General features: G+C 50.6%; 3 protein-coding genes across 3 annotated transcripts in view; 1 reads left to right on the top strand and 2 right to left on the bottom strand.

Moving 5' to 3' along the window:
* Window positions 1-12038, bottom strand: part of FOXA2 (forkhead box A2) — a 33825-nt gene extending 21787 nt beyond the window's left edge. The window contains exon 1 of the mRNA XM_069850294.1: window positions 11873-12038. Coding sequence (XP_069706395.1) covers window positions 11873-11916 — 44 coding nt within the window. The 5' untranslated portion in view covers window positions 11917-12038. The remainder of the gene's footprint in view (window positions 1-11872) is intronic.
* A 7345-nt stretch (window positions 12039-19383) lies between these two features.
* Window positions 19384-22523, top strand: SSTR4 (somatostatin receptor 4). Its single transcript, XM_069850291.1, has 2 exons — window positions 19384-19786; window positions 20234-22523. Exon 2 carries the CDS (start codon window positions 20282-20284, stop codon window positions 21518-21520), a length of 1239 nt encoding a protein of 412 aa, XP_069706392.1. The 5' UTR covers window positions 19384-19786; window positions 20234-20281; the 3' UTR covers window positions 21521-22523.
* A 131-nt stretch (window positions 22524-22654) lies between these two features.
* THBD (thrombomodulin) lies at window positions 22655-26035 on the bottom strand. The gene has a single exon (XM_069850290.1). The coding sequence runs from the start codon at window positions 25972-25974 to the stop codon at window positions 24319-24321; it is 1656 nt and encodes a 551-aa protein (XP_069706391.1). The 5' UTR covers window positions 25975-26035; the 3' UTR covers window positions 22655-24318.
* Window positions 26036-27838: the final 1803 nt, after the last annotated feature.

Here is a 27838-nt window from a genome sequence, read left to right as displayed (position 1 = left end):
GGGCACACAGAGGGAACATGTACAAAAAACCTGCATTTTACTGTGTGCAAATGAAAACATAACTCACAACTGAGAGCAAAGGCTTAACTCAACCCTGAGTAATTTAAGCTAGAGGAATGGAAAGAGGGGATGCAGACAGGGCATCCCACTGCCCGGCCAGTGGCTGTGCCCCAGAGCCAGGCCATGCCTCCCACAGCCCGTGCCACGTTTCCCAGCCCACGCGGAGGACGTGAGAAGCATTCTGATGGAGCAGCGGGCTGAAAAGCTGGGTCAGACGGGGCACAGCAAGCAGGCCCTGGCCAACGCTCACTCCAAGACTTGTCCTGTGTACCTTGGCCTTGACCCCAGCCCAAGTTGGCAGCTGGGCCCATGCTGTGTCCCACCACTACAACAGCTTGGAAGGAAGGGGTTCAGGATGATCAGAGTCTGGGGACACCCCTGCAGCCCTAGGGTTATAACCCTCATCCCATGCACCCCACCCCAGCATCTCCCCCATCCCCAAGCTCCCAGAGAGGTGTGAATATTTGGAGGAGCAGACACAGGGGCATTGAGTGGGGCTGTGAAATGCAGCAGTGTCTGCTCTGCTCCTGGCCAGCACTGCAGAGCTGCCAGCGTCCAGGAGCTGCCGGGACACCAGCCAGGGCAGGAATAAGTAACACCACTGTGGTTCCTGAGACCGTGTAAACAAATACCTGCTCAACCCAGCTCACCGCCTGAGCTCTGCTGCTGACATCGGGGGACACACAGAGCCCCAGCATCTATCTCTCCATAGGAGCAGAGATAACACCACCTCCACACCCACCAAGGAGGAGAAAGGTATTCAGGTATTTGTATACCATCCAGGTATTCTGGGCATAAAACAACATCAAAACACTCTGGAAGTTGTCAGCTACTTCAGCAGCTGTAACTATTCCTCACATGGTCCAAGTAGGACCAGCATGCTGACAGCAGGAGCAGAGGTCTCAGAGTGCACATGTGAACAAAATTATCTTCTGTGATTCATCTGGGCTGCCCCTAATTTTTTGAGATAGTCACTTTATAAATGCAAAAACTGCAATAAAGGTATTTCCCCTCTTATTATTTGTATGGGGATGCACACATTGAGGACTCTCATGAAACACTTCTCCAGTAGCAAAATGGTCTTCAAAATACATGGAGTTTCCTTTTGTTAACACCTTCATTTGCCAGAAAATGTTTGCTTTCCTGAAAACTGGTTTTCCCCATGAGGCAGAAAAACCTCCAGACTTACAAAGGGGCAAGAGTCTGAAGAGTTTAAAGATGCTGTTTTCTGGAAAACAAAAAGGCAGCAGCTGTGCTGAAGATGTCTACAGGCTAACAGCCATTGACTGTGCTGGACAGAAAAACCTCTAGCCAGTTACATTTGGGTCAGAAAACTGTTCCTAATCAAAAGATGCAGTTTTCCACAACTCCCAATGACGCTGTATTTCAGGAAGGAAATAAAAGTTTTCAAATTGGTCAATACCTGCTTGTTTGACATTTTAGATTGATTCTGCACTGACTCTTCTTCAGTTTACTGGAAATTACTTTCTGCTTTGAGATTGCAAGCAATGTTAAAAAAAAACCAACCATAAAGTATGAAAATAAAATAACTGGAAGGTGCCAAACCAAATACTTAGATGGAGCCAAACTTCCTTGCTTCAGAGCCATGAAGCTTGCAGGTGCTGTGGGGTTTCAGCCCCACAGACCAACCTGACAGCGAAGCAAACCATCAGGGTGTCAAATGCACAGCAGCCTTAATAACAGTGGTTATGGCATATGAGAAACTCCCTTTGGAATATCGGTACGCCTCCACCTGGCTTCCCTTGCTTTGGAAGCTCTTATAAGCACCCCGAAACCCGGTGTAGGCCGGTGAGGGTCGGCTCCCAGGCAGAGCTAACAGGAGAGGGCAGCAGATATTCACATTTCATCACATTCCATCCTATTTCGGGCTTTCTGCAGGCAGGGAAACGGGTGCAGCTTCGCGAAGAGCATGGATAGATGCGGCTTCATCATGCGTAGCTCCAGCTGTTCTGCAGGCATAGGGACACGGACAGAAGGACTGCCCCACAGGTCTGTCCTGGGGTGTAGACCCAGACACGGCAGGCAGCTACGCCCCACACCCGGGCACAGCTACCAAAGGGGAGCTTGGATGCATACGGCTGCTCTTAGAAGGGCCAGCCGCTTTGTCACAGGGACACCACAAATCTTTCAGACTGCCCCTAGGATGTGACACAAAGCCCAGGAAAGTCCCCAGCTGTCAAAAAGCCCCAGCTGCAGCTGCCTGGCACAAAGGGTTTACTGGAAGAAGGGTGCATCACCACGGCTATTTTGCAAACATGCTCGTTTTGCAAACAGTTGGTGCCAACTAAAGTATTACCTCCTCCAGCTGTTTGTCGCCAGTCCTCAAGACCATGCAAGTGGGCAGCAAAAGTTGATTAGCTGTGTTAGCAAATCCTGGCTTAGCAAAGCCTGCTAGCGAAAGCTAAGCGGGATTTTGGAGCAGCAGCCAGAGGCAGCAGTTTCCTTGCCAGTGATTAAATGTGATAAGAAGCACAAGCAGCAGTTGCTGCATCTCTCCCTTCACTTCATCAGCCATGTGGTTCCACTCAGTACCCTCTTCATTTGATACGGTCACAGGGAATACAGCAGTTTTTGGAGAGAAAACACAGAATCCTAGAATGACGGATAATAAAAGCAGGCATTGGTTATCTGTAGGGGACCCTCATCCCCTCAGTACAGGAAAGACATTGAGGTGCTGCAGCATGTCCAGAGGAGGGCAACAAAGCTGGCAAAGGGGCCGGAGAACAAGTCTTACGAGGAGCAGCAGCTGAGAAAACTGGGGTTGTTTAGCCTGGAGAAGAGGAGGCTGAGGGGAGACCTTATTGCTCTCTACAACTGCCTGAAAGGAGGTTGTGGTGAGGTGGGTGCTGGTCTCTTCTCCCAGGTAAGAAGAGATAAGATGAGAGGAAATGGTCTCAAATTGTGCCAAGGGAGGTTTAGATTGAATATTAGAAAAAAATTCTTCATTGAAAGAGTGGTCAAACATTGGAACAGGCTGCCCAGGGAAGTGGTGCAGTCACCATACCTGGAGGTGTTCAAAAACCATGTAGAAACAGCACCTGGGGACATGGTTTAGTAGGCACAGTGGTATTGAGCTGACAGTTGGACTAGATGATCTTAGAGGTCTTTTTCAACTCCAGCCTTCATGATTCCATGATTTCCATAACTATCCTGAATGAATTTTTCTCTTTTGTCTGCCCATGAAATACCACATCAGCAACAAAAGAAGTGCCATGGAAAGGTGAAGTCATCTTCACTTGTGCTCCGTGTTCCCCAGCTGCCATGGAGGAAGGGAGGGTACAATCCCATTCTCAGTGTTTTTCAGGAAGGGGGTGGAAAAGCAGTGTTGGGAAACTCTCAGCTCTGCCAAGAACAGGTATGAAACAAAAGCCAGGGCTGCAGCAGGCAGAAAGCAAAGGGGCTTCGTTGCAATGGCAGCACTGCACCAGTTTGCAACAGCTAGCAGTATGTCTAGATATGCAAAGCAAACACCAAATCCTTCCTCGTGTTAGGAAACAAGTCTCTAGCCTGAAGGCGAAAGGAGAAGCAATTTCCTCAAGGTTACATAGGATTTCTCTGCAACAGAGCAGAGCCCCCAATGCCCAGACCAGTGTTCTCATTGCACAGGCAACGTAACTCTCCAGAACTGGGTAGTAGAAGTCACAGGGGCAACAAACACACACTAAAGCAAATCAGCACTGCCAACACAGAAGCACCCAGCAGCTTTTCCCCACAGCACCCACAATGGTGCACCATCCCCACAGAGTTCACCAGGTCCCTGCTTTCAGAGGACCACTTTAACCAGCCCAAGTTTCAATCCAAGGAGCAACGTGGCAACTCTTATCTGTTGGAACTACTCCCTGGATGCACTGAGTCTGGTTACCTGAGATCTGTAACAGCGGAAAAGTCTTTGTGCTTTCCCTCAGCCCTGACAAGCAGACACACCCTCAAAACCATGAGCATCTTCCGACACCTACCTCCACCAAAAAAATGCCAACAGTCTTATCCATTTGCACACTTTATTTTTAAAATAGGAGTTTGTCCTGACAAAAAAAGCCACACCTGAGGGGTCCTTGTTTAGCTGCTAATTAATCCCCTAACTGTGCCCTCTGCTATGCCTTCATCATCTACAGGCTCCCCTGCTCTTTTACCACCTGTGCCCAGCCCCTCAGCTGCAAATTTGGAGTCCAGACATAGTGGGGGAGCATGGCAGGTCTGCTGCCAGCAGGGACAAGAAGTTCATGGCACAGAGAGCATGAAGGGACGAGAGGGCAAACATAGGCTAAAGAGAGCAAAACTAGCCTGTTTCCTAAAGCTGGGGCAGAGGAAAAACCATGTACTGCATAAAACCCAGGACTATTTCCTTGTAATCTGTTGACTTAGAGATTTCTTACAAACACTGGATACCACAAACCTTAAAAACTCAAAACTGGTGATCCCAGGGTCTGTGGCTTCCCTGAGACATACAGCATCCCCATGCTCACAAAGATACATGGAGCCCCAGTGAGCAAATTCAGCTTTTGCCTTTACACCAAAACACACTCTAAGAGCTGGTCAGGATCTGTGCACAGTGGGGCAGCTCCCCAAGGGTGCAGTGTGCCTGGCACATTTGGGAGCATTTAAAATATTAAGCTTAAGGATGTTCCTATGAAGCAGGTAGAAAGCAGAAATTTCCAGAGCACTGCAGAATGGTGAAAGACTTTCTTCTCCCTGACAAGTCCTGGTCCTAATAATATTATCGTTATGCTGTGATATCGGAAAGAAAAAGAGAAAAAGAAAAAAAAAGCCCAAAGCCTTAATTCTTGTGATTTAGGAAGAACTGAGGCAATTCCTGTGTTGCTAGAGGCAGCAGCACTTTATAGAGGGAGGCTTTACACAAGGTTATTCCCGTCATTGACAGGCTAAAAAAAGGGAAAAGAGGTCTGGGGGAGTGCCAGGATGGATGTTGGTGATGGGGAACAGCCCTGGCAAGGAATTCAGCATACCCTGTCCCACAGCAGCACATTCCCTGCATGAGACAGAAGGGAAGGAGGGGTTGCGACAGGGGGTATCATTTCATGGTCTTCTGAACTGAGCTGGCAGCAGAGCCGACACGACGTGTTTGCACCAGGATGTTTTACTTATGAGAAACATCTTACTGACTGCCAGGGACTGTTCTGATTCAGCTGATTTTTTTTTAGGCTTTTTGATAACTCAAACTATTTGGGAGGGAGGGCTGTCCTGGGTCCCATCCAGATCCCCCTTCTCTCCCTCCTGCAAGAGGAAGGTATTTTGCCCTGTTTAGCAAATGAAGCATTTTTTTCAGTCATTGAACCCTGGGTTTGTTTTCTTTCCAGTTTGGCTGGGAAGGCATAAATGCTGTTAGAAATCTGAAATACTAGCAAGAAGGGGGGGTGTTCTTTTTTTGACACAAAATAACTCATGCTGCTTTTCCGCTACCCTTAGGTTCAAGCGCTCCTCTCACAATTGTTGCTGCAAGGATGATCAGGGGTTTGTTCTGGCAGGGAGAAAATGGCTTGCAGCCCCCACAGAGTCCCCTCGGAGAGCCCTGCATGGGGTGGCAGGCTGGGGGCTTGTTGCGATCCCCACCTGGAAGGAGGTATGTGAGTTTCAGTGGTCCCTTCAGCTTTGACAGAGACAGACAGGCAGGGCAAAGATATGTCCACTTCATTCTTCTGAGCTGGAGGAATGTTAAAATGAACTCAAACTGTCTGCCTAAGTTAGTGTTTCAGGGTGAGGTCATACAAATCACTAGGGCTTATTTATTTCTTTGTAATTCTGAGCAAACTCAGCATGAAAAGAAGAAATTCAATCCACTGCTGTGGAAAATACAGGAAGGGTGAGGACATTGGCACAAAAGGGATAGATCTAGGAAATACTTTTGCAAACAGTTTATTCACTTAAAAATGTGTGTGTTGGCCAACAGTAAACTGTTAGTGATATTTGGATCCTGGTGATACTCAGGTGCCAAGGAACATTTAATAACCTTCGAGGCTTTTAACAGGGCACGTTATTAGCCTAGGCACTGTCTGGTTTGACAGACCCTCCCTGGGTTTTCTTTGCAGCCATGAAAGCAAGAGCCTCACCTTTTATTACTACGCTATTGCAGCAAAGCTGGGGTGCTGGTGCTTGACGAAGGAGAAGAGCAGCTCGTGGGTCATGCCCTCAGGCACAAGCCCCGCATGCTGAGAAATTCAGCTCCATGGGGAGGAGCAGAGGCTGCCCAGGCTTGGGAACATGCTGACAGATGCCTGTAGCAGAGGCCGGTACCAAAGCAGTTATTCTGGAGTCATTTCCCTCTCTACTTATTTCAGGGAAATTTCCCAATGTTAGAAAACATCTTCGGAGCTGCCCAGACAGATTCATTACCAATCAAATGCTCCCTTGGCTCTATTAGAAAATGATGCATTAATCCACAGTTTCAGCTCTCCACAAGCAGCACTGTTGCAGAGGGGGATGGAGGCCACAGCTCCAGCTGTGCTGTGTTCGATGTTCCAATGCCACTTCTCAGCAAAAGTGCACAGTGAGCATCATTCCGCCTTAACATCCCACTCAGATGCACAGCATCACTTTAAACAGAGATTTCAAGGGGGTACCAAGATGCTCTGAACCAGCCATGGCATCTGATGGCACTCATGGGAAAGGTGGAACTCCGTCTGCCTGGCTCTGTTTGGGACAGCAAGGGAAGCAGGACTCACTCGGTGGAGGAAATCCCCAATTGTCTCAGCAAAAGCAGGTAGTTATCTTTGTCAGCAAAAGCAAGTCGTTATCTTCTGCTGCGGTTGTCCTTCGTAAAATTACATCCCTACAGACACAGAGGAGGGAAGTGGCAGACAAGGCAATGGGGAGCTGGGAAGTGAAGGCAAGGAGGAAATCTGTATCTGTGGAGCCAGGATGCAAGCTGCCAGATGCAAGCCTTCTCCAGCACAAAACCAGCTCTCATGCAAGGTACCACTGCTCCACATACCACTGGCAATTCGTGGACCTGGGCTGGTGGAGGAGACTCCCAGATTATGCTAGAGGTAATCTTCGGTGGAAAGGACAATAAAAAGCAATCTGCAGTTTGTATGGAAAACAATGTCTCGTTCTAGCTCTGCAGATCACAGAATGGACGAAACCCATTGCCTGGGAGAAATCATAGAATCATGAAGGTTGGAAAAGACCTCTAAGATCATCTAGTACAACCATCAGCCCAACACCACTGTGCCTACTAAACCATGTCCCCAAGTGCCACATCTACATGTTTTTTAAACACCTCCAGGGTTGGTGACTGCACTACTTCCCTGGGCAGCCTGTTCCAATGTTTGACCACTCTTTCAGTGAAGATTTCTTTCTAATATTCAAACTAAACCTCCCCTGTCACAACGTGAGGCCATTTCCTCTCACCCTATCTATTCCTACTTTGGAGAAGAGACCAGCATCAGCAGGTTCCCAAATCTTCATCACAGGGCCAGGGCGAGCCCTGGGGAGATCCTTTAGCACTGGAGGCGTTTCTCTCAGCCTGCCAAAGCTTGCCTGGCCCTGAGAAAGAGAAAGGGAAGGACCATGCAGTATATTTCTGACTCCAAACACCCCATCTCCTGCCATCATGTGTAACCAGATGGCACTGCCACCATCAGCTAGATGAAGTGATGGCAGTTGTGGTGCAATATTCCGGTGGTTCAGATAAGAGCTGGGACCACACCAAGCAGAGATGGAGAAGTGAGTCAGTTGTCTTCACATCCCCTGAGATGCATAAGCACGGCTGTGCAGTGGTGAAGCCCCGCTGTGGGGAGTAAAATCCTGCACTGAGCTGCAGCCCTGTGGTGGAAATCAGCTTGGACCTCTTTAAACATGAACAATACAAAAAAATTGAATAATTAAAAAATATATTTAGCTATTTTTTCCACATTATTTTCCTTGTTGCTTCCTAAAGTATGATACTTTTCAGTACAAAGCGGGGAGTAAAACAGCTATGGGTTGATGGACCCAGCACCAATGGAGAACTGGGCACCTGAAATCCCAGCACCTCCCCTCATCCTCCGTCTTGCTGCCCTTTTCTTATGCAGAAAGATGCCAGAGGGGAAGAAGACAGCAAACGGGCTGGGGTTTAGCTGGCTCCAGCACTCAGCACAAATTAATAGCAGACCAACTGCAGGGAGGCACAATTTTAGAGTAATTTATTTTGTTTTAAGGGCCTAATAACTTCCAGCTGGTGATTTGTAAATGAACTGGCTCCTCACAAAAACCTGAAATGAAGCATTTGACACTGAACCCTGTTTTGCTAAGCCAGGAATTTAACACTTGTGTCTCAGCAGAGGGAGAAGAAACACAGCAGGGAGAACAGAGGATGGGAGAAATGCCTTTCCAACGCATATTAATGAACCTGTTAAGGGTGAGGAGTAGTTGAGCATGCCTGCATCCAGCCCATGGACCTCAGCACAGAGGACCCAGTGTCATTAACAATTACACCCAAACGTGTCACCCGTGGCCACCACAATGGAGAACTCTGCATACCCGCAGATCCCTCCGTGATGCTGAATTACCACGGCTGTGGCAATTAGAGCACTCAAGCCGCCTGCAAAACACAGCAGCCCCCATTTTTATGGTGAGACCCCATTCACATGCTGCAGAAGAGGGGAGATGTGAAGTCCAATGGGAACTCCATCTCGCTTGGGTCATGCAGGCTCTGTGTGCTGTTGCTTTTCTCCTGTGATACCATCAGTTGTCAGGACTCAAGCATCACTAAGCAAGCATATCCCCACCCACAGGGATGCAGAGAACTTGGCCAATCCTAAGAGAGGGGAGAGCTGTTCACCCTAGGAAACTTATAGCATTGAAAATAAAAGATGCCTTTGTTATTTCAGGGAAGGAACAGAGAGGGGGAAAAAAAATTTCTTCTAAAACTCAAATCTCAGTAAAAGGTGCAGTGATATGGGTGTTCTCAGTTAACCCATGCATCAGAACCACTTGTAGCAAGGCTGAAATACTAGTTCCTCTGAACAAAAGAGACTTCTCCTATGCATGAAACATCAGGGAGCATTCCAGTGTCACAGTTCCTCTGGAATTTGAGTGTTTTTCTGTAAAAGCAAGGTTGCAGGAAATTGCTTAAGCAAAAAAAACGAAGCACTGCATCCAGTGTGGGATGTGGACCGCAAGTTGACAGCAGTGCAACTGAGGTGCAGGCAGCAGGACACCAGCAGTGCAGCTCTCTGAGGGTGCAGGCAGCGGGATTCTGGCAGTGCAATTCTCACGTGGCCACCCCTTCATCACTCTCGACAGTCTGGAGAGCCCGGCAGAGGCACCAACTGCATCCAAAAGGGCTGGGGTGGGAGCACAGGGAACTGCCATGAATGCAGCAGGACCATGCCAGCCTGGGAGCAGCCCACCATCACCACCAGCCCTGCTCATTGTTTCCCTGAAGGTTCCCAGTCCTGGAATTTCCTTTAGAGGTGCAGAACAATATCAGGAAAATCAGTTTTTCTTTTTTTCTTTTTTTTTCCTAAAAAGTTGGTGGAGGCCCCCCTGCCCTCTGTGCAATAACATCCTCTGCAACCTAGGATCCCTGTCACCCTCCGATCACTCCCGGCAGACTGTCATATTGCTCACAGCCAGAGGGACACTGGTTTCCTCTCGGCTCCCCATGCCAAGCATTCACAGCCTCCAACCACATACCCTGGGCAGCCTGGCCATCTCGCAGGCAGGGTTTGAGCCTCCTCCTCCTGCTGCATGATCTTTGGCCGTGCAGAGGGGCTCCCATCCCAACCACCAGCTCTCTTTGGGAGCAAAAGGCTTTGTTGAGGTGCTTGCAATACGCAGCACAACATGAATGCAAATGTTGGGCTTCTCAAATCACCTCCAGATTAAAGCCAAGACTTCCCCTCCCAGGGAGAAAGAAAAGCCGCTGCTGAGCTTACAATCAGGAGCAGTACCCAATTTCCATTCCTTATGCTTTTGTTCATATATATGACCAAATATAACCCAGCAAAACCATGAGAGATATTTAGAATCACAAAATCACAGAATAATTGAATGGTTTGGTTGGAAGGGATCTTAAAGATCATTCAGTTCCAACCCTCCTGCCATGGGCAGGGGCACCTCCCACCGGATCGGGCTGCCTAAGGCCCCATCCAACCTGGCCTTGAACACCTCCAGGGATGGGGCAGCCACAGCTTCTCTGGGCAACCTGTGCCAGTGCCTCACCACCCTCATAGGAAAACATTTCTTCCTAATATCTAATCTAAATCTCCCCTCTTTCAGTTTAAAACCATTACCATCCTGTCCCTGCACTCCCTGATAAAAAGCCCCTTCCCAGCTTTCCTGGAAGCTCCCTTTCAGTACTGGAAGGTCGCTATAAGGTTTCCATGGAGCCTTTGCTTCTCCAGGCAGAGCAACCCCAACTCTCTCAGCCTGTCCTCGTATGGGAGGTGCTCCACCCTTCAGATAATCTTTGTTGCCCTCCTCTGGACCGACTATAACAGATCCATGTCTTTACTGTGCTGATTTAATAACTACTGTGGGCCTAGTGTTTCATTTCTGTGGTTTAAAGGACTCCTTCCACTCCTTCATTACAATGTCTCCCCTCTTTTTTTACTCTGCTACCTCCACATTTCTGTATGTCAGCTGCTGCAGTGGTTTGGATATCTCCTCCTAGTGATGGTGATCAGAGCCACCCACTTCCAGGCCCCTCTGAAAGGAAAATTGCCATTTAAAAATGGGAAGCCTTTCAGGCAATACATTAAACCCTCTGATGCTCAATTTAAATTTGAGAACTACTTTAACTTTTAGCCAGACTAAAAATTAACCCCTGAAAAACTAAAAAGTTGACCCCTCAGAGCTATCAATAAGCAAAGGTACTTTCAGTAGCTTTTCTTTTCAGAGGCTCCACCTCGTATGAAAGTGAAGGCTTTTTCAGAGCAAAAGCCTTCTTTTTTTTTCCTGAAAAAGGGACTTTTCCAGTCCACTTTTGCTCTGAGTGATTAACAGTTACCATTAGAAAGTAGCGGATTCCTTTTCAGTATCTCACTCAAACAATTATTCAGATCAGGAGCAGCAGTGAAACAAGATTCAGGGTTCTCCACCACCACAACCAAAGCTGGCATTAAGATAACATCTTAACAACGCGGGGGGGGGGGGGGCGGTTTTATGCAGACATTGGGGCAGGAAAGCAGATGCACACAAAATGTGCTGTCCTCAGGCAGAAGCCTTCCAGCACCCACCTCCCAGCCTGTGCTGCCCACATGGACAAGGCAAAAGCTCCCTTTCATGTTTGTGTGCTCAGGATAAACCTCCGACCAGTGTTCCCAACTCGATTTCCTGAGATAACCCAGAAAAGAAAAAAAAAAGTAAAGAACCTTTTCTCACTGCAAACACTGGCTGTCCCAGGGCCAGGGGAGCTGGAGGTGATGCTATCGGTGCCTCCCAGCCTCTCCACCCACTACCAACAAAGGCAGGATGCGGCATCTGTCATCTTGTAGCTTTTGGGATGGGGTGGACCCTGCCCTGGGGCTTTCCAAGTGTTTACATACCAGCAGCTGCCCATAGTGCATCTCCTTGTCCAGCCACTCCCATAGCATCGACCAGCCAGCCATCTGCCTGCTGCAAGTGGCTGGGAGGGGGAAGGCTGAAGGCACGAAGACTGCCCTTGGTGCTTCCCAAACCATTAGACAGCACTCAGGCTGGCTTTCCCAGCCACCTTGAAAATGCATCCCCACCTCAGCATCGTTCCAGTGTTCGCTTCTCACATCTTTCTCATCTTGGTTATTCTGGCAGACAGATGAGAGCCACACAGTTTTCTGGGAAGGCAGCAGCTAAAGCTCTGCCTGCTCCCTACCTCTGCACCTTGTTGTCGCTCCCTTGGCCAGGCTGCAGACCCATGGGCTCCAATCCATAAAATCAAAAGCCTTATTTAAGATCCTGAGTTTTTCCCAGGGATGCTGTGGCAAGTTGGGGGCTCACAGGTCACAGCAGAGCTAGGGTGGGAAGGGGCCAAGAGAGAAGGAGCCGGGTGCTGGCAGTGGGGCAGCAGGGAGGAGCATCCCGTCCAGTGCCTCAGCCGAAGGGAAGGGTGGGGGTGACATCCTCTCGGAATGGGGACAGCCATAACTCATGCACTGTTGATCTGTCGGACTTCTGTGAATAAACATGTCCAAAAAGCTATCGGATATTGCAACAGCCCCTATCTTCCCAGGATCTGACCTTTCCTTGCAGAAGCGACCAGGTGCAGCAGACACCTCAGCACTCAGTGGAAAGTGGTGGAGAAAACATCCCATCCCTGGAGGTACCAAAATACAGTGTCAAGAATCAGTTTTATTCACTGTACCTGGGAAATTAACCAGGTTTTCTGGGACCCTAAAAGGGCCTCCTTCCCTGGTTTTGCATGGAATATTTTACATCTGGGGGATTTGTATCCAGTTTTGAAACCAAATGGGTCACTGCCTGGGGCTGTAACAGAGCCCCAAGGCCAAAAAGGAAGCTAGCAGAACATTTTCAGAAAAAAAAAATCATAGAATCATTAGGTTGGAAAACACCTAGAGATCATCAACTCCAACCATACCTGTCTACTACTAAATCATGGCCCCAAGCACCTAATCTGCCCACCTTTTAAACACCTGCAGGGATTGTGACTCAACCAACTCCCTGGGCAGCCTCTGCCAGTGCTTGATAACCCCTTTCTGTGAAGAAATTTTTCCTAATGTCCAACCTAAACTTCCCCTGACACAGCTTGAGGCCATAAATCCTTCAGGGTCTGGGGGAATATGATGGAGTGGGAGATTTTCATGCATCGGGGAGTCTTGGATTACTTTGAAAAGTAAAAACTTTTTTTTTTTAAGTGCAATTGCTGGAAGCAAAGGATTTTTATGAAAATGCAAGAGCTGTCACTGGACATACAAGACATTTGCTTCTGTTTGCACTATGAAAAGGAAGGCAGGAGAGAGGCACGACCCTCCCAGCCACAGCCACACCCTGCTCGGCTCTGCCCTGGGCGAGCTCCTAAAGGGCACAGGCTGTTCTCAGGGCTGGTCCAGCTCACTGGTCTCCCCAAAGGTGTGGTGTTGCTGCTGATGTCTGCTTTCCGTAACAAAGGGTATGTGCACTCTGCCAGGAAATCCCCAGCCCTGCAGAAACTGGCCGTATCTCCACCAACTCTATTGTCGTTTGTATGAAACGTGTTGGTTTAGGGTTTTTTTCCTACAAAGATGATTCGTAGGAACAGCCATGTGCTGCAGAAGAGCAAAATACCTCTAAACATGTTGTGTAAGGTTCTGTCCTCTGGCAATGGAGCTGGGCTGTATTTCTCAGCAAACAGTTTGGGAGTGTGAGCAAGGCAGCCGTAATAGCCTTCAAGGCAGAGCCTGGTGCAAATGCCTATTTCTTTTTCTCATTGCTTTTACTGGGCGATTGCTTGGCGATCACCGACTGCATGAAGTTTAACAAGGGTAAGTGCCAGATTTTGCATCTGTGACACAGCAGCCCTGGATGTCCATGCAGACTGGGGAGTGAGAGGCTGGAGAGCAGCCCTGCAGAAAGGGATCTGGGGATTCTGGTCAACAGCAAGTTGAACGTGAGCCAACAGTGTGTCCTGGCAGCCAAGAACGGAACCGTGTCCTGGGGTGCATGAAGCACGGAGTTGCCTGCAAGTTGAGGGAGGTGATTGTCCTGCTCTTCTCCACACTGGTGCATCCCCAGCCTGAGTACAGGATGCAGTTTTGGGCACCACGGTATAGAAAGAATATAAAGCTACTGGAGAGTGTCCAGAGGAGACCACAAAGTTGGTGAAGGGTTTAGAGGGGAAGTTGTATGACTAGTGGCTAAAGTTACTTGGTCTGCTCAGCCTGGAGAAGATTGATGTGTGACCTCATTGCAGTCTGCAGCCTTCTCACAAGGGGAGGAGGAGGAGCAGATGCTGGTCTCTTCTCTCTGGTGACCAATGATAGAACCCAAGGGAATGGCAGGAAGATGTTGCTGATGAGGTTTAGGTTGGATATAAGGAAAAGGATTTTCACCCAGAGGGTGGTGGAGCACTGGAACAGGCTTCCCAAGGAAACAGCCCCAGTGCCAAGCCTGACAGTATTGAAGAAGCACTTGGATACCACCCTCAGACACATGGTGTGAATGTTGGGGTTGTCCTACGGAGGGGCAGGAGTTGGACTCAATGATCCTTGTGGGTCCCTTTCAACACAGGACATTCTATGATTCTACTTTGTTAGAAGAGAGTGGTGCAGAAAAATTCTAACACAGACAGCAACCACAATGTTGAGTGATGCTTTAATTCATGTGGTTCCAGTAAACCCCTTATCACTCACAGATGTGTTGGAAGACGTCCGAGTCTTGCCTGATGCCAGGTGCATCCTCCTCTCCTTGCTCTCTGGTGCCCAGCAGCTCTCCATATTGCATGGCAGACAGAGCTGGGCAGCACAGGTATCGGGGTGTCCCTGGCCATGGACAGCCATGACAAGGGAGTGCCCAGCTGTCAAGTCATTTTTTGGAGCACTTCTTTCCCGTATGAGCTCTTGCTTTTCATTTAGCTAATTGTGAGTGAGGGCTTTCTGGGAAAAATGTAACAATAATACCATTTAAAATATCTAATTACAAACATGTGCGTGGGATTGACGTCTCTTCCCTGACTTCAAAGGGCAGTGGTGGTGTTCAGACTCTACAGATGTTGGTACTCCACAGACTTCGAAGTTGGGCAAACACCTGGGCTTTTCTGATGCTGCTCTTTGCCTTGAGCTGCCAGTTTTCATAAGACAGCCCTGAAGCATCTCACATCTTCTCTGTGGGAGCCAGAGGTTTTCAGGAGGAGCCCTGTGTTACTCTGCACCATTGCACAATCAGAAGCCCAGAGTCTGTATTTGAACTTCATTGGTTTCAACTCCTTTTCCGTCAACTCTTTTTGAAAGCAGTAACTGAAGAAGACACATTTGCCCAGAGGGAAGGGTGGGATATGCAGTGTAGCAGCTGCTCCCACACAAAACTGGAAGCAGCAAAATCCTGTAATATGATTTAACACATTTTAAATGTCTCTTACCTTCTGTGCTTGACTATTCTGCTCCAGTGGTAATGATAATATCTCATTATCTCATTTATTTATTTTTTAATTTATAGAATCACAGAATGGTTTGGTTTGGAGGGGACCTTAAAGATCATCCAGTTCCAACCATTCTGCCATGGACAGGGACACACCTTCCACTGGATCAGGTTGCTTATAGCCTCATCCAGCCTGGCCTTGAACATCTCCAGGGATGGGGCAGCCACAACTTCTCTGGGCAACATGTGCCAGTGCCTCACCACCCTCACAGGAAAACATTTCTTGCTAATATCTAATCTAGATCTCCTATATTTCAGCTTAAAAACATTCCCCCTCACCCTATCCCTGCATTCCCTGATAAAGAACCCCTCTCCAGCTTTCTTGTAGGCCACTTAAATATTGGAAGGCAGCTCAAATTGAAATAGTGAAATTTTAATTTAATTGAAAATGAATTTTAATTTGAACATTGAATTGATTTTTTAAAATTGAAATTTAACTGAAATCCCTTAAACTGTAGGGTATTTTGGACATATTTTTCCTTCTGGTCAGAAAGATGTACAAAGCAAAGTTGGACGGCTGTTACCTGCCAGCCCTTGTCAGCAATTGATGCCGTCTGCTGTGATGATGTTATTGCATTTGGGTGCAGCGTGCCCCCAGAGGGCCATGTGCTCAGAGGCAACTGCCACCCTCAAAGATGACATGGGATCTTCTGCTGAGCAGTCCTCTTAGGAGATCACTCTTATTTAATGAGCCAATGTAACTGTTAATTTCATAACGCTGCAATTAAAGTTGGACAAGCTGGATCAGGCATTTGAGTCTGAATTCTTTCTCCTCCTTCCCAACTGCACAATATTCCAACAGAGGTTTTGATATGCAGAAGTTTTTACCTTCTGCATAGCTAAAACCAGAGGGGAATATCTATGAAGGCTGCAAAGTGAAGATGCTTAGGTTTTATATTCAAGCCTGAAAGGCTAAGAATGGAGAAAATGCACATTTGGCAGTGTCAGTTTTATATTAATTCAGTTCTTACTGCAGGGATTGACCTATTTTTATCTCCGAAAGCAGCTCCTGGATGCTGACAAAGTGGTTGCACTTTGTAATAGCAAAGCAAACTCTAGATCTCAAGAACGTGCCTTCAGCCCCAGCTACCCACATGGTCCAGCCTGACAAAGATGAACCTTCCAGGGAGGTTTTAGCCTTGCAAAGCCCTCAGCGTGTTTTTGCTTCTAATCAGATTAGAAACCAGATGTAAGTTGGTAATAGTGAGATAATCAGCCATGGGGACCATTAACTGTAGGAAATGGTATGTTCCTCATAATGATAAGTGTTTACATCAGCACTGAGATATGGAAATTTGCCTAATTCGACAGTCTCATGTATATATTCCTGCTGGGTACGTCTATATGCAGCTCCTCCACACCAGCATCCCAGGTGCAAGCTCAACCAGCCACACAATGGAGCCTGGCTAGGGCTGGAAACTTTTTGCACCACAGGGTATAAACTATTTTAAACTCTATTTTGCAGACATTTTCAATTTGGAATATTTCACCTGTTCCATTTTGAAACTGCATTTACTTTTTTAGGACAAGATTTAAAAAAAAAAAAATCAAAAAAACAGTCTAAAAGGGAAAAAAAAGCAGTCTGTTCTGCCCAGCACTATATTTGATTGGATTTTTCACTTCAATCAGAGGAGAACAAGGAATTTTTGTTTGCTGTTTTAAACTCCTCTGGCTGTATTTCAAGGTGTATTTTTTTTTGTTGTAGCCGCAAAAAAGGAAAGAAAAGCAATCACCAGCTGTCTTTTGCTGCAAGACCAGGCAGGGCAGGGTGGAGGCTTGGGTTTACAAATATTGAGCTGGCAGTGATTGTAGTTTGCTGTTAGAGGGAAAGCTGCCCGCGCGAGCACGAGCGTGCACACAGCCCCAGTTACACACTGTTGACATCAGGCAGGCCTGGAATAAGGCAGGCTCACACACCTGGTTCACATGGCTGTAAGACAAGAGGGTGCAGAATCAGGTGGGTGGACACTTGGCATCCAAGAAAACATATTCATGTTCCAGCTTGTTCGGTGTTTGCAATAAACTAGTAATGAAAGGGTTCAGATTTCACCTGGCAAAGCCAATTTTTATTATTCCAGTCTGTGGATGTTGAGGATGGGGGGCATGGTTTAAGCAATTTAAATATCACTTGATGCTATCTTGGGTGGGGAGTGACTTAATTTTAAAGTAACCATCTGGAGAGCTTTACTTGATGGAAGATGGGTTGATTTTGCTTCTTAGCAAATTCAGTTAAAAGAATTCACTCACAGTGAAGAATTTATCATCTCAAATCTCTCAGCTGCATGAGGTTTGGAAGGCAGGAGAGAGAGTAAAGTTTGGTTAGCTCAGCACAGAGGGGAGCACCAAGAGAGGGCTTAAAGACATTACTGCTGGTCATCCTTCCAACCGTGGGGAGCATTTTGGCTTACAAAAACTCACCTTCTGCAAGCACTAGGAGGAGGATCCCCTAGGAAGTCACCTCAAGCAGGAAAGCTGCTCCCAAGCTGCTGGAGTGATACTTCCCGGGGCACTGACTGCCCTGTGTCAAGGCACCCTTAGCCACCTACAAGAAGGTTCTCATGGCACCAGCTACCACAAAGTGTTCCCTTGCAGCCAAAGCAGTTGCTATTCATCCCTTGTTCTGCCCACCCAAATCTTTTCAATGGGAGGACTAGTACCAGCAGTACAATGTGGGCAGAAGTCCTGCTTACTTTGAAGGAGTTTCCTCGTTTACAGTAAAAGAGCATTTAAAAGTTTCCTGTTCCTCCTGGGAGGTGGAGGGGGTCGATGTAATCTCCAGGCGGTTTCATTGTTTTATTACACATTTTCCGGTTGCTGACTGCAGCAGGAACCCCTGGAGGATGGTGCCTCTCCTGGGCCTCCGCGCCCAGCCCCAGCAGTCACTGATGCTGAGAACATTTGTGTCATCGCAGTGGACCAGAGTGTCATTTTCCCCCAGTAATACAACCCATGGAGATGAGGGGAGCAGGATGTGGAGACTGGATGCTCCGCTCCCAGTTGCTCCCCTCACCAGGTACCAGCATTTCTGTGCTTCTCAACATCCACAATATTTAAGCTAGGATGTCATAGCCAAAACATCTTTGCCAGCTGCACAATTAACTATGGTCATATATTTAAGCACCAAGAGGAAAAATGCACCTGCTTTCCCATACACATCCAGCCTGTTCTCAGTAATATAATATATGTGTTTATCTATATTCCCATCCATGCAATCAGAACCATCCCCCCTCTTTACCCCCACATACAAATGAACTCATTCAGCCAGCTCGCCATCAGCTCACAGCTCCACTCTGACTTCCCAAAACCTCCATGACCCCATATGCTCACCCAGCGCGGGTGACTTGGGAGCATGGTATGTGGATAACAATGAAAAAGGTCCTTTGCTCCACCACTTGGTGACCCTGAACAGGAGGGAGCGATGGAGTGTAGGATTAGGGTTGCACCATCAGAAAGTCCCAAGCCCCACAGGCACCCATGAGTGGTCCACCCTGACACTCAGACCTGGGCTGTCACTGAGCTGAGCCCTGCCAGTAATTTCTCAGCACAAAGATGTCCTTGATCCCTCTCATCAAAAACAAAACAAAACACCCAAACACAACAGTTGCTTAAAAGAAAAACAAACACAAATCAGCAAAAGAAAAGATGAAATCTCTGCCCCTTTTTACTCATTTCACCGTGAAATTCAGTGCAGAATTCGATTTGGGGTGACATTTTTCGTGCATAACCAGTTTTGGGGCCAGGTTTGGACTGGTGCTCACCCCGCTGACTCCCTGATCCCTTTTTTTTGTGGGAGACCCGGCGCTGCAGGATGCTTTTCTGGGGGAAGAGCCGGGGGTCCCCCTGCCTCGCAGCGTGCCGAAGGGGAAGGGCAGAGGGAAAGGGATGCGGGGATAAGGGGAAGGGCAGGGGGAAAGGGATGCGGGGATAAGGGGAAGGGCAGGGGGAAAGGGATGCGGGGATAAGGGGAAGGGCAGGGGGAAAGGGATGCGGGGATAAGGGGAAGGGCAGGGGGAAAGGGATGCGGGGATGCGCGGAAGGGACGCGGGAGCGAGCGCGGGGGGGCGGGCTGCCGGCAGTCGCCAGGGCAACCTGCCTCCATCTCTCGCCTCGCCCGAGCGGGGACCATCCCGCGGCCCCCAGAGGGACCCGCCGGTGCGAGGGGGGGATGCGGAGGCGGGGTGCGAGGGGGACCCCTGCCCGGATTGCAGCATCCCGCCCGCTGCGGCGCCAGGATCGGGCCGGGGAGGCTGGAGGGCTCCGCTCCGCCGGAGGATGCTGCGTCCCCTCGCCGCGGCCGCAGCCAGCCGAACGCCGCGCGTCTCGGAGGAGAGGAGGAAGGGTACGTCTGCTGCTTTTATTTTCCAATTGGAAAGCGGAGAGCGTAAATCAGCGGCCGGCCTTATTTCTTTATTTTTAATGGGAAAGCTGATTTTCATGGTATAAATGATGGGGGTGAGGGAGAAGAGCCTGCATCCCCATCCGGCAAGCATGGTCTGTCTTTCACTTTAAAAGGTCCAGATCCTTCTGGTCGTCTGATTCAGGTCAAGCAGGACTTTGCATCGCCAACAGCCCGCGGATCACACCGGAGCGGCTCCCAGCTGCTGCTGCCCGCCGGGAGGGAGGCGGGAGGCTTTTTCAGTCCCTGGAGGATTGAGAGGTAAAATATCTCCAGCTCCGTTTCTCCTTCTGTTTGCTTTCCCCTCAGGGGTTAATGAAACCATTGAGATTTGTAGAGGTTCCTTCAGGCAGATGGTGGACTTCATTCCCAGGCCATGCTATCAGTTTGTCACTGGCAGCTGAGGTGCCACCAGCAGCCAAGGTCTCCCTGTGCACGGTTAATGCATACGCTGTGCCCAAACACCCTAAGATCCCAAACAGCTTGGATGCCCTGGGCTGGAGATGGATGATGCTGCCCTGAGGAGTGATGTGAAAGTGTCTGGGTGGGAGTGGGGTGGGTGGTTGGAGGTACCAGGGGTGCCACAGCCGGAGCTGCCCAATGCATGTGGCCATGATCCAAGAGGCATGGCGAGGGACTGTGCTTTGCCTCTGCTGTGTGCCACAGCTTTCATCCCTTTCTCTCCCTCTGCCCATTCCCTGCCTGCAGGCTGGCCCCCATCCTGAGCAGTGTCCCATTCATGGACCAACACCCAGCATGAGTGCTGGTGCTGAGCAGCTCCCGCCAGGGGCCCCGGCAGCGGGGGTGCCCCTCTGGACCGTATCCAGCTGGGCTGCCTCCGAGGTGCCTCCCAACACCAGTGCGGCCACAGGGGAGGCCGGCCAGCAGCAAGGGCAGGCGGACTGGGGCAGCCAGGCAGGAGAGATCGCAGGCATGGTGGTGATACAGTGCATCTATGCCTTGGTATGTCTGCTGGGACTGCTGGGCAACTCCCTGGTGATCTTTGTCATCCTGCGCTATGCCAAGATGAAGACGGCCACCAACATCTACCTGCTCAACCTGGCCATCGCCGATGAACTCTTCATGCTCAGCATCCCCTTCGTGGCCACATCAGCCGCCCTGCACCACTGGCCCTTCGGCCGGGCCCTGTGTCGCACTGTGCTGGGCGTTGATGGGCTCAACATGTTCACTAGCGTCTTCTGCTTGACCGTCCTCAGCTTGGACCGCTACATCGCGGTGGTGCACCCGCTGCGGGCAGCCACTTACCGCCGTCCTCGGGTGGCCAAGATGGTCAATGGGGGCGTGTGGCTTCTCTCCTTGCTGGTGGCCTCACCCATCCCCATCTTTGCCGGTACAGCAACCACCCGTGATGGCCAGTCGGTGGCCTGCAACCTCCTGTGGCCAAGCCCAGCCTGGTCAGCCGCTTTTGTGGTCTACACCACCTTGCTGGGCTTTTTGCTGCCGGTGTTGGCCATGGGGCTTTGCTACCTGCTTATTGTGGGCAAGATGCGGGCAGTGGCACAGCGGGTGGGCTGGCAGCAGCGCCGGCGCTCTGAAGGCAAGCTGACACGCCTGGTGCTGATGGTGGTCGCCATGTTTGTGGTCTGCTGGATGCCCTTCTATGTGGTGCAGCTGATCAACCTCCTGCTGCCCGGCCGCCTGGATGCCACGGTCAACAACGCCTCCCTCATCCTCAGCTACTCCAACAGCTGCGCCAATCCCATCCTCTACGGCTTCCTCTCTGAAAATTTCCGGCACTCTTTCCACGGTGTGATGCGCCGCTGCCTCGACACCAGCCTATGCTGCTGCCACACCAGGGAGGAGGCTGCCGAGGAGGAGGAGGAGGAAGAGCCCCTTGACTACTGTGCCACTCCCCGTGGGGATGATAAGGGCAAGGGCTGCATGTGCCCACCCTTGCCCTGTCAGCAGGAGCCCGTGCACCCTGAGCCCTGCTGCAAGCCTGGACCCCTCCTCTCAAAGACCACCACCTTCTAGGGTGCCTCATGCTTTGCCAACCCCCAGATAAGCATCTCCATCAGGCACGGGCAAAGGGGACTCCAGCCAGAGAGAGGGCAAAACGCCCTGCCCCATGCCGCCAGTCCTCACTTGTGCTGTGCTGTGCGACAAAATAAAAAGCCATAAGACTGGCCCGTGATACAGTTAATTACGTCAACTGAGTGATTATTGCCATTACCTTTGGTACCAAGGAGCCTCTGCTGGGACCAGTGATGATGAGGATTTCAAAATGCGTTAGTGAACATTGACTGTAGCAACAGGGTGGGTGCTCCTCCAGATTAACAGAACACAAACTTCCCACTCCTTCCCAAAATATGTTCTGAAAGATGGAGAAACAACCTGAAGCCCTGCTATGTCTATAGCAGAGTGTGGGGGTAGCACTGAAATGGACTTCTACACCAGCTCTGCAGGGTGTTGAGAGCACAGCATCATTTTGACCCCCTTGGGTTCATCTCATGTAAAAGGCTAAAAAAAAAAAGAGGATTCTGAACACCAGAGATTAGAGCTTGAGACTACGCAAACTGAGCCTTGGCAGGTACCAGGGAGTCCCAAACCTTCCTTCAGCTAATGGGGAAATGAAAAAAACTTAGGTCGCACCAATAAACCACCACACCCCCCATCCTCCCCCCAAATTCCGAGGCAAGGGGATTTTAGCACACAGAGGACCAAGACTGTATTTTCCACAGTAATACCCAGGAGAACCCAATCCTATTCTCTCTGCTACAGGTAAAACATTATCTCTTGCGGTACTTGAAACACGTACCCAAAGAAACTTCAACTGAGAAATAGCACTGGGGCTATACTGGCTTGGCCACACCAAGGTAGCATTAGATTAGCCATTTCCAGCTTATTTGGTTTTAACTTCATCCTTTTAATGTTATTTTTGTTCTCTACTATTTATGGCTCATTCCTTCTATTTTAATCACACTGGTGAAATAACTGGCAGTGTATGCTTGCAGCCTGATGCTCTGCTAGGAGCCCACAGCTGCTTCTTTTTTTTTTTTCCAGCAGAGTTTGTGACTTTGGGAGCTCTAGTTGCAAGGCAGGACAGTGCACAGTGGGGAAAAAAACAGTCACTTTAGGGAAGAAGAGAAAGAATGTTTCATTAGCAGCTTTCTATAAACCAGACTGTAAAAGCTTTATTGGTCTATACACAGAATCACCATGTGATTGTGCATCACATAGGGTATATTTCCAATAAATAAATAAGTATTTACAAATGTGCCGGGTGTATAAAACAGTGGACTGAACCATTTACATTAGGAAAGCTACAGTTTATACAATGTCTTTATTCTCCTTGGATGTCGCAATGTAGCTCTATTATAGCAGGAGGGGGAAACGCTGCATATAAGGGAAGATGTAGGACACAACCTCCTCACTCCGAGTTCTGCAGCCCTTCTGCAGCATCCAGCCCTCCCAAGTTCTGACTCCAGGCTTGCAAAACTCCTGTGGGAAAGCTATGCACTGCTGTAGGTTGATATTTCATGGGCCTAAAGCCTTCAGCACCCTCTCCACCGCTTACCCAGTGCTGGCACCAACAGCTGCCGGCTTTGCCTCTCCGTGACTGCCAGAGCAGGACCCACCAGCTCTGCCCAGCAGCACACTGGCTTTGCAGAGCTGCGCCTTGTCTCCCCACTGAAAGATGGAGCTGGAAAATAAAAACATAAAATACTTTCCCAGATTTCCCCCAGTCTGGGACTGGAAAGTAAGCAACGGACCAGATTCTGCCTCTCAGGAAAGTTTTGTCATGGGCTTCAACATGGATTAGACTCAGCCCTGGACAAGATGAAAATTAAAACAGGAAAAAAAGCCTGTGGACAGGAGGGGTTGGTTAAGTAGGTTTGTAGAAAAAAGCCCAAACAGTTTAACCCCAAAATGGCAGAAATTCATGGAGCAAATTGAACGAGGAATGCAAGGTTCCCCAGTGCTGTAAACGACCTTTCCTAACACAGAAAAAAAATCGTTCTGTTTTTTTTGGTATCCCTATTTAACCTCTGTGTCCCCTCAAAACCACCCCAAAATGATAAGAAGGAATAGAAATCAGGCATTTTACCCTCACACAATAATGCTCAGCAGGGTCCCCGCTGTCGCTCATGATTCAGGGTGAAAAGTGCTCAGCTGCCAGAGGTGAGAGGCAAAAGATAGGAATGGGAAAAACAAAAGCTGATATTTCTGCCAATAAGGCAAAGGGGAGGGCTGAGAAGGGAGGCAAAGTGCTAACCACAAGAACTTTGCTCCTTCTTCCATCACCTAACAATTTAAAAACTACTACACCAAACTCAGACAAAGGCAGGAACATCCCAGCCCCTCACTGCCCCAGGAAAACCATCATCTCCAGCCCTTGGACGAGGGGAGGGGGATCTGGGGCCAAGCGACCTTCCATGGTCCACGATGACTCATCCAGTTGGGGCAGGCATGCTCTTGTCCCATGGTTGATGTAGATTTAAACAGTTTTAGATGGAGATACCCCTCCTGTAACACACTCGTGCTTTTTCCTTGAAGACCCCACTACCGAACTGCTGGCTTGGGAAAAGGAAAACCGAACACTTGCTACCATCTGGGAAGGGAGCAACAACGGAGTAGTGCTCCATGCCTTCCACTTTCCCTGCCATCTAGCATAAGTATACTAAGAGTTGACTGGAAAGCAGTGAGTATTTTCAGAAGAGGGGTGATCATAGCCTTTCCCAAAGTCTCTTTATCATTAAAAAATTGGCAGGGGGGAAAGTAAATGCTACTCAGTGCCATTCACCGCCCTCTCTCTGTCCATCCCAGTCTCCCTACAGTTTCTGGCCAGAGGTGTCACACCTTGAGGCAACCGGCTGAAGTCCCATCTCCTTTTCGTGGGGGGCACTGCACTTGTAATCCATGGTTGTTGGGGGTCTGCAGCGCTTCTTTGCCAGGTGGTACCCCAAGGCGAGCAGGGCCAGGACTGCAGAGAGGACACCCACAGCAATGCCCACCAGAGCGCCAGGGTGGAGATGCTCCATCTTTGGTGGGGTCCGGCTGGGGATGGGTGTCTGGGGTCCAGGCCTGAAATCCCCTGAGTACGCTCCTTCCCCATCCTCCTCGTCTGTCATTTTGACACAGTCATGGTCAAGGAGCTGGTAGCCAGCGTGGCAGTGGCACTCGTAGCTGCCGGGGAGGTTGGTGCAGTTGTGTTTGCAGAAGTTCATGCTGCACTCGTCAATGTCAATGCAGACAGAGCCTTCTTCGGCATCCGCATCCATCAAGAAGCCCTCGGGGCACTCACAGCTGTGTTGGTCGCACACGGCGGGGCACTGGCTGCGGTTGCAGTGCAGCAGGCAGCGAGTGGGATCCTGCGGGTTGACGGCGTAGCCGGGCCAGCAGCTGCAGCGGTACTCGTTGTGCACATCCTCACACCGCTGCATGCAGGGTGCCTTGTAGCAGTTGGTCGAACGCTGGCAGTGCCCCTCCACCATCTCGTAGCCACGGTCGCAGTGGCACTCGAAGCCGCCCTCGGTGTTGACGCAGACTTGTTCGCACACACGGGTCACCAAGGCGCAGTCGTCGACATCCTCGCAGCTGCTGCCGTCGGCGGCCAGCTGGTACCCCGAGTCGCACATGCAGAGGAAGCCGGAGTCGGCGACGACGCAGTGGTGCTGGCAGGGGGCACCGGCGCAGGGCGAGCCGCAGCCGCGCCCGTCGGGAGCCAGCACTTTGCCGTCGGGGCAGGAGCACCGCGCCCGCCCGTCCTCCTCGCCGCACGCCCCTTCGCAGCCCCCGTTAGCCAAGCGGCAGGGCCAAGCGCCGGGGTCGGCGCGGACCCAGCCCGGCTCCCCGGTCTCCGCGTCCTCCTCGCAGCGCAGCTCCAGGCCCATTTCCGGGACGACGGCGACGCTCCGGGGCGGCAAAGCCATGAAGTCCCCGCCGCGGGCGCCGAAGGGGGTGATGTAGGCGACGGGGACGCCGTCGGCGGGGGGCAGGCGGGGGCAGCTCCCTGCGTAGTTGTACTCGCAGAGGAAGCCGTCGGCGGGCCGCTCGCAGCGCCGCTCCTCCCAGCGCAGCTCCCGCGACACCGTCACGCAGCGCTCCCCGCACCGCCGCGCCGACGGCGCCCAGTTGGCATAGTCGGTGCGGCGATCGCCCGTCACCCACTGGAAGCCGCGGAGCCTCTTGGCCGGCTGGGTGCAAGGGAAGGGCAGGCTCAGCCCCAGCCAGAGCCGCCCGCTGCGGTTCTGCACCAGCAGCGCGATCGCTTCCTCGGCCACGGTGGAGCGCACGGTCATGAGGTGCCCGCCGCCCCGCTCGCACGCCTCGCTCGCCCCCTCGAACGGCAGCGCCGCCCAGAAGACGCCGAAGCAGTCGTGCTCCAAGCACTGAGCCGCCGAAGGAGCGAGGGCGTCCCCGCCGAGCCCCAGCCCCAGCCCCAGCCCGGCCAGCAGCAGCGGCAGCGGCAGCGGGAGCCGCCGCATGGCGGGCGGCGGAGGGGCCGGCCGGCTCGGGAAATCTCTGGCATGCCGGCGGCCCCTCCGCCCGCCGCGGTTTATAAGCGCTCCGCTCCCTCCCCGCCGCAGGAAGGAAGCGCCTCCGGGGACGGGCGGCCGCCGCCGGGAGTGATTGCGGCGGGGGCGGCCCCGGGTAAATCCCGGCCGCGGGGGCAGCCGGCCGGCACGCCTCCCCCCTCCCCCCCGGCTCCTCCTCCGCCACAGCCCTCGGCGGGCACGGACCCGGGGGGCGGCAGAGTCCTGGAATAGGAGGAGTTGGAAGGGACCTCAAAGCCCATCCAGTTCCAGCCCCTCTGTCACGGGCAGGGACACCTCCCACTGCATCAGGTTGCTCAAAGCCTCATCCAGCCTGGCCCTGGACGCCTCCAGGGATGGGGCAGCCACCACTTCTCTGGGAAACCTGTGCCCCACCCGCCCTCACAGGAGAACATCTCATGCCAATATCTGGTCTAAATCTCCCCTCTTTCAACTTAAAACCATTCCTGCTCATCTTATCCCTGCGATCCCTGATAAAGAGCACCTTCCCAGCTTTCTTGTAGACAAACTACTTCTGGTATTTTAACTTCAGAAATAGAATCATAGAAGCACCACCAGGTTGGAAGACACCCACCGGATCATCGAGTCCAACCATTCCTATCAAACACTAAACCATGTCCCTCAGCACCTCGTCCACCCGTGCCTTAAACACCTCCAGGGAAGGTGAATCAACCACCTCCCTGGACAGCCTGTTCCAGTGCCCAATGACCCTTTCTGTGAAAAATTTTTTCCTCATGTCCAGCCTGAACCTCCCCTGGCGGAGCTTGAGGCCATTCCCTCTTGTCCTGTCCCCTGTCACTTGGGAGAAGAGGCCAGCACCCTCCTCTCCACAACCTCCTTTTAGGTAGTTGTAGAGAGCAATAAGGTCTCCCCTCAGCCTCCTCTTTTCCAGGCTAGACAACCCCAGCTCTCTCAGCCACTCCTCGTAAGACCTGTTCTCCAGCCCCCTCACCAACTTTGTCGCTCTTCTCTGGACTCGCTCCAGAGCCTCAACATCCTTCTTGAAAAGCATTGCAAAGTTGTTAAATTTAGTGGCAAGGAAAAGGAGTCTCATCTGCACCATTTTCTTCAGGTTAATTTATCTTGAATGCTCAACAGCAGACATATCTACGAGCAAGAGTATCTGAAGGAAACTGTCTATCCTCGAATCTTGCTGTCAGCAGAAAAACAAATCCCAAAGTCTCTAAAAATATCAAATCTTATCACTTTGTTAGGTATGGCAAATTATTTCTAGCATTTTTACAATTAAACAAACAAAAAACCCACCAAGTTAGTTGAAGCCATAAAATTGCCACCAGCAGAAAAGGGAAGCCTTTGTTCCCATTCTCTTGTGTCTCAGTGCGAGGGAGAGATTTAGATGAGGTATTAGGAAGAAATGTTTTCCAGTGAGGCACTGGTATAGGTTGCCCAGAGAAGTTGTGGCTGCCCCATCCCTGGAGGTGTTCAAGGCGAGGTTGGATGCAACTTCAAGCAATTTGATCCAGTGGGAGGTGTCCCTGCCCATGGCAGGGTGGTTGGAACTGGATAGGCTTTAAGGTCCCTTCCAATCCAAACCATTCTATGATTCTGTATCAGGAGGGAAATCAGCCTACTTGAGCCTCGTCGAGTTCCTCATCCCATTTGTAAGGCTGCCCATCTCAGTACAACATCAGCTTTACTGCAATTAGCACCACCCTAAAGCCTACAGAGCCCCAGAAGCTCACAAGCGACTATGCTGGCAGAAGCACCAGCAGCAGCCCCACGAGCTGTCCCCACTACCAAACCCACTCAGGACACCCTGTCACAGCCAGACGGG

This window comes from Phaenicophaeus curvirostris, chromosome 2, assembly GCF_032191515.1.
Source record: "Phaenicophaeus curvirostris isolate KB17595 chromosome 2, BPBGC_Pcur_1.0, whole genome shotgun sequence".
Lineage (NCBI taxonomy): Eukaryota > Metazoa > Chordata > Aves > Cuculiformes > Cuculidae > Phaenicophaeus > Phaenicophaeus curvirostris.
Note: the sequence above shows the minus strand (reverse complement) of the source record. Positions and strands in the feature narration are given on the sequence as shown.

What these genes read in the sequence shown, in the direction of transcription:
- SSTR4 (XM_069850291.1), top strand. Translation starts at nt 20,282, where the DNA reads ATGAGTGCTGGTGCTGAGCAGCTCCCGCCAGGGGCCCCGGCAGCGGGG.
- THBD (XM_069850290.1), bottom strand. Translation starts at nt 25,974, where the DNA reads ATGCGGCGGCTCCCGCTGCCGCTGCCGCTGCTGCTGGCCGGGCTGGGG.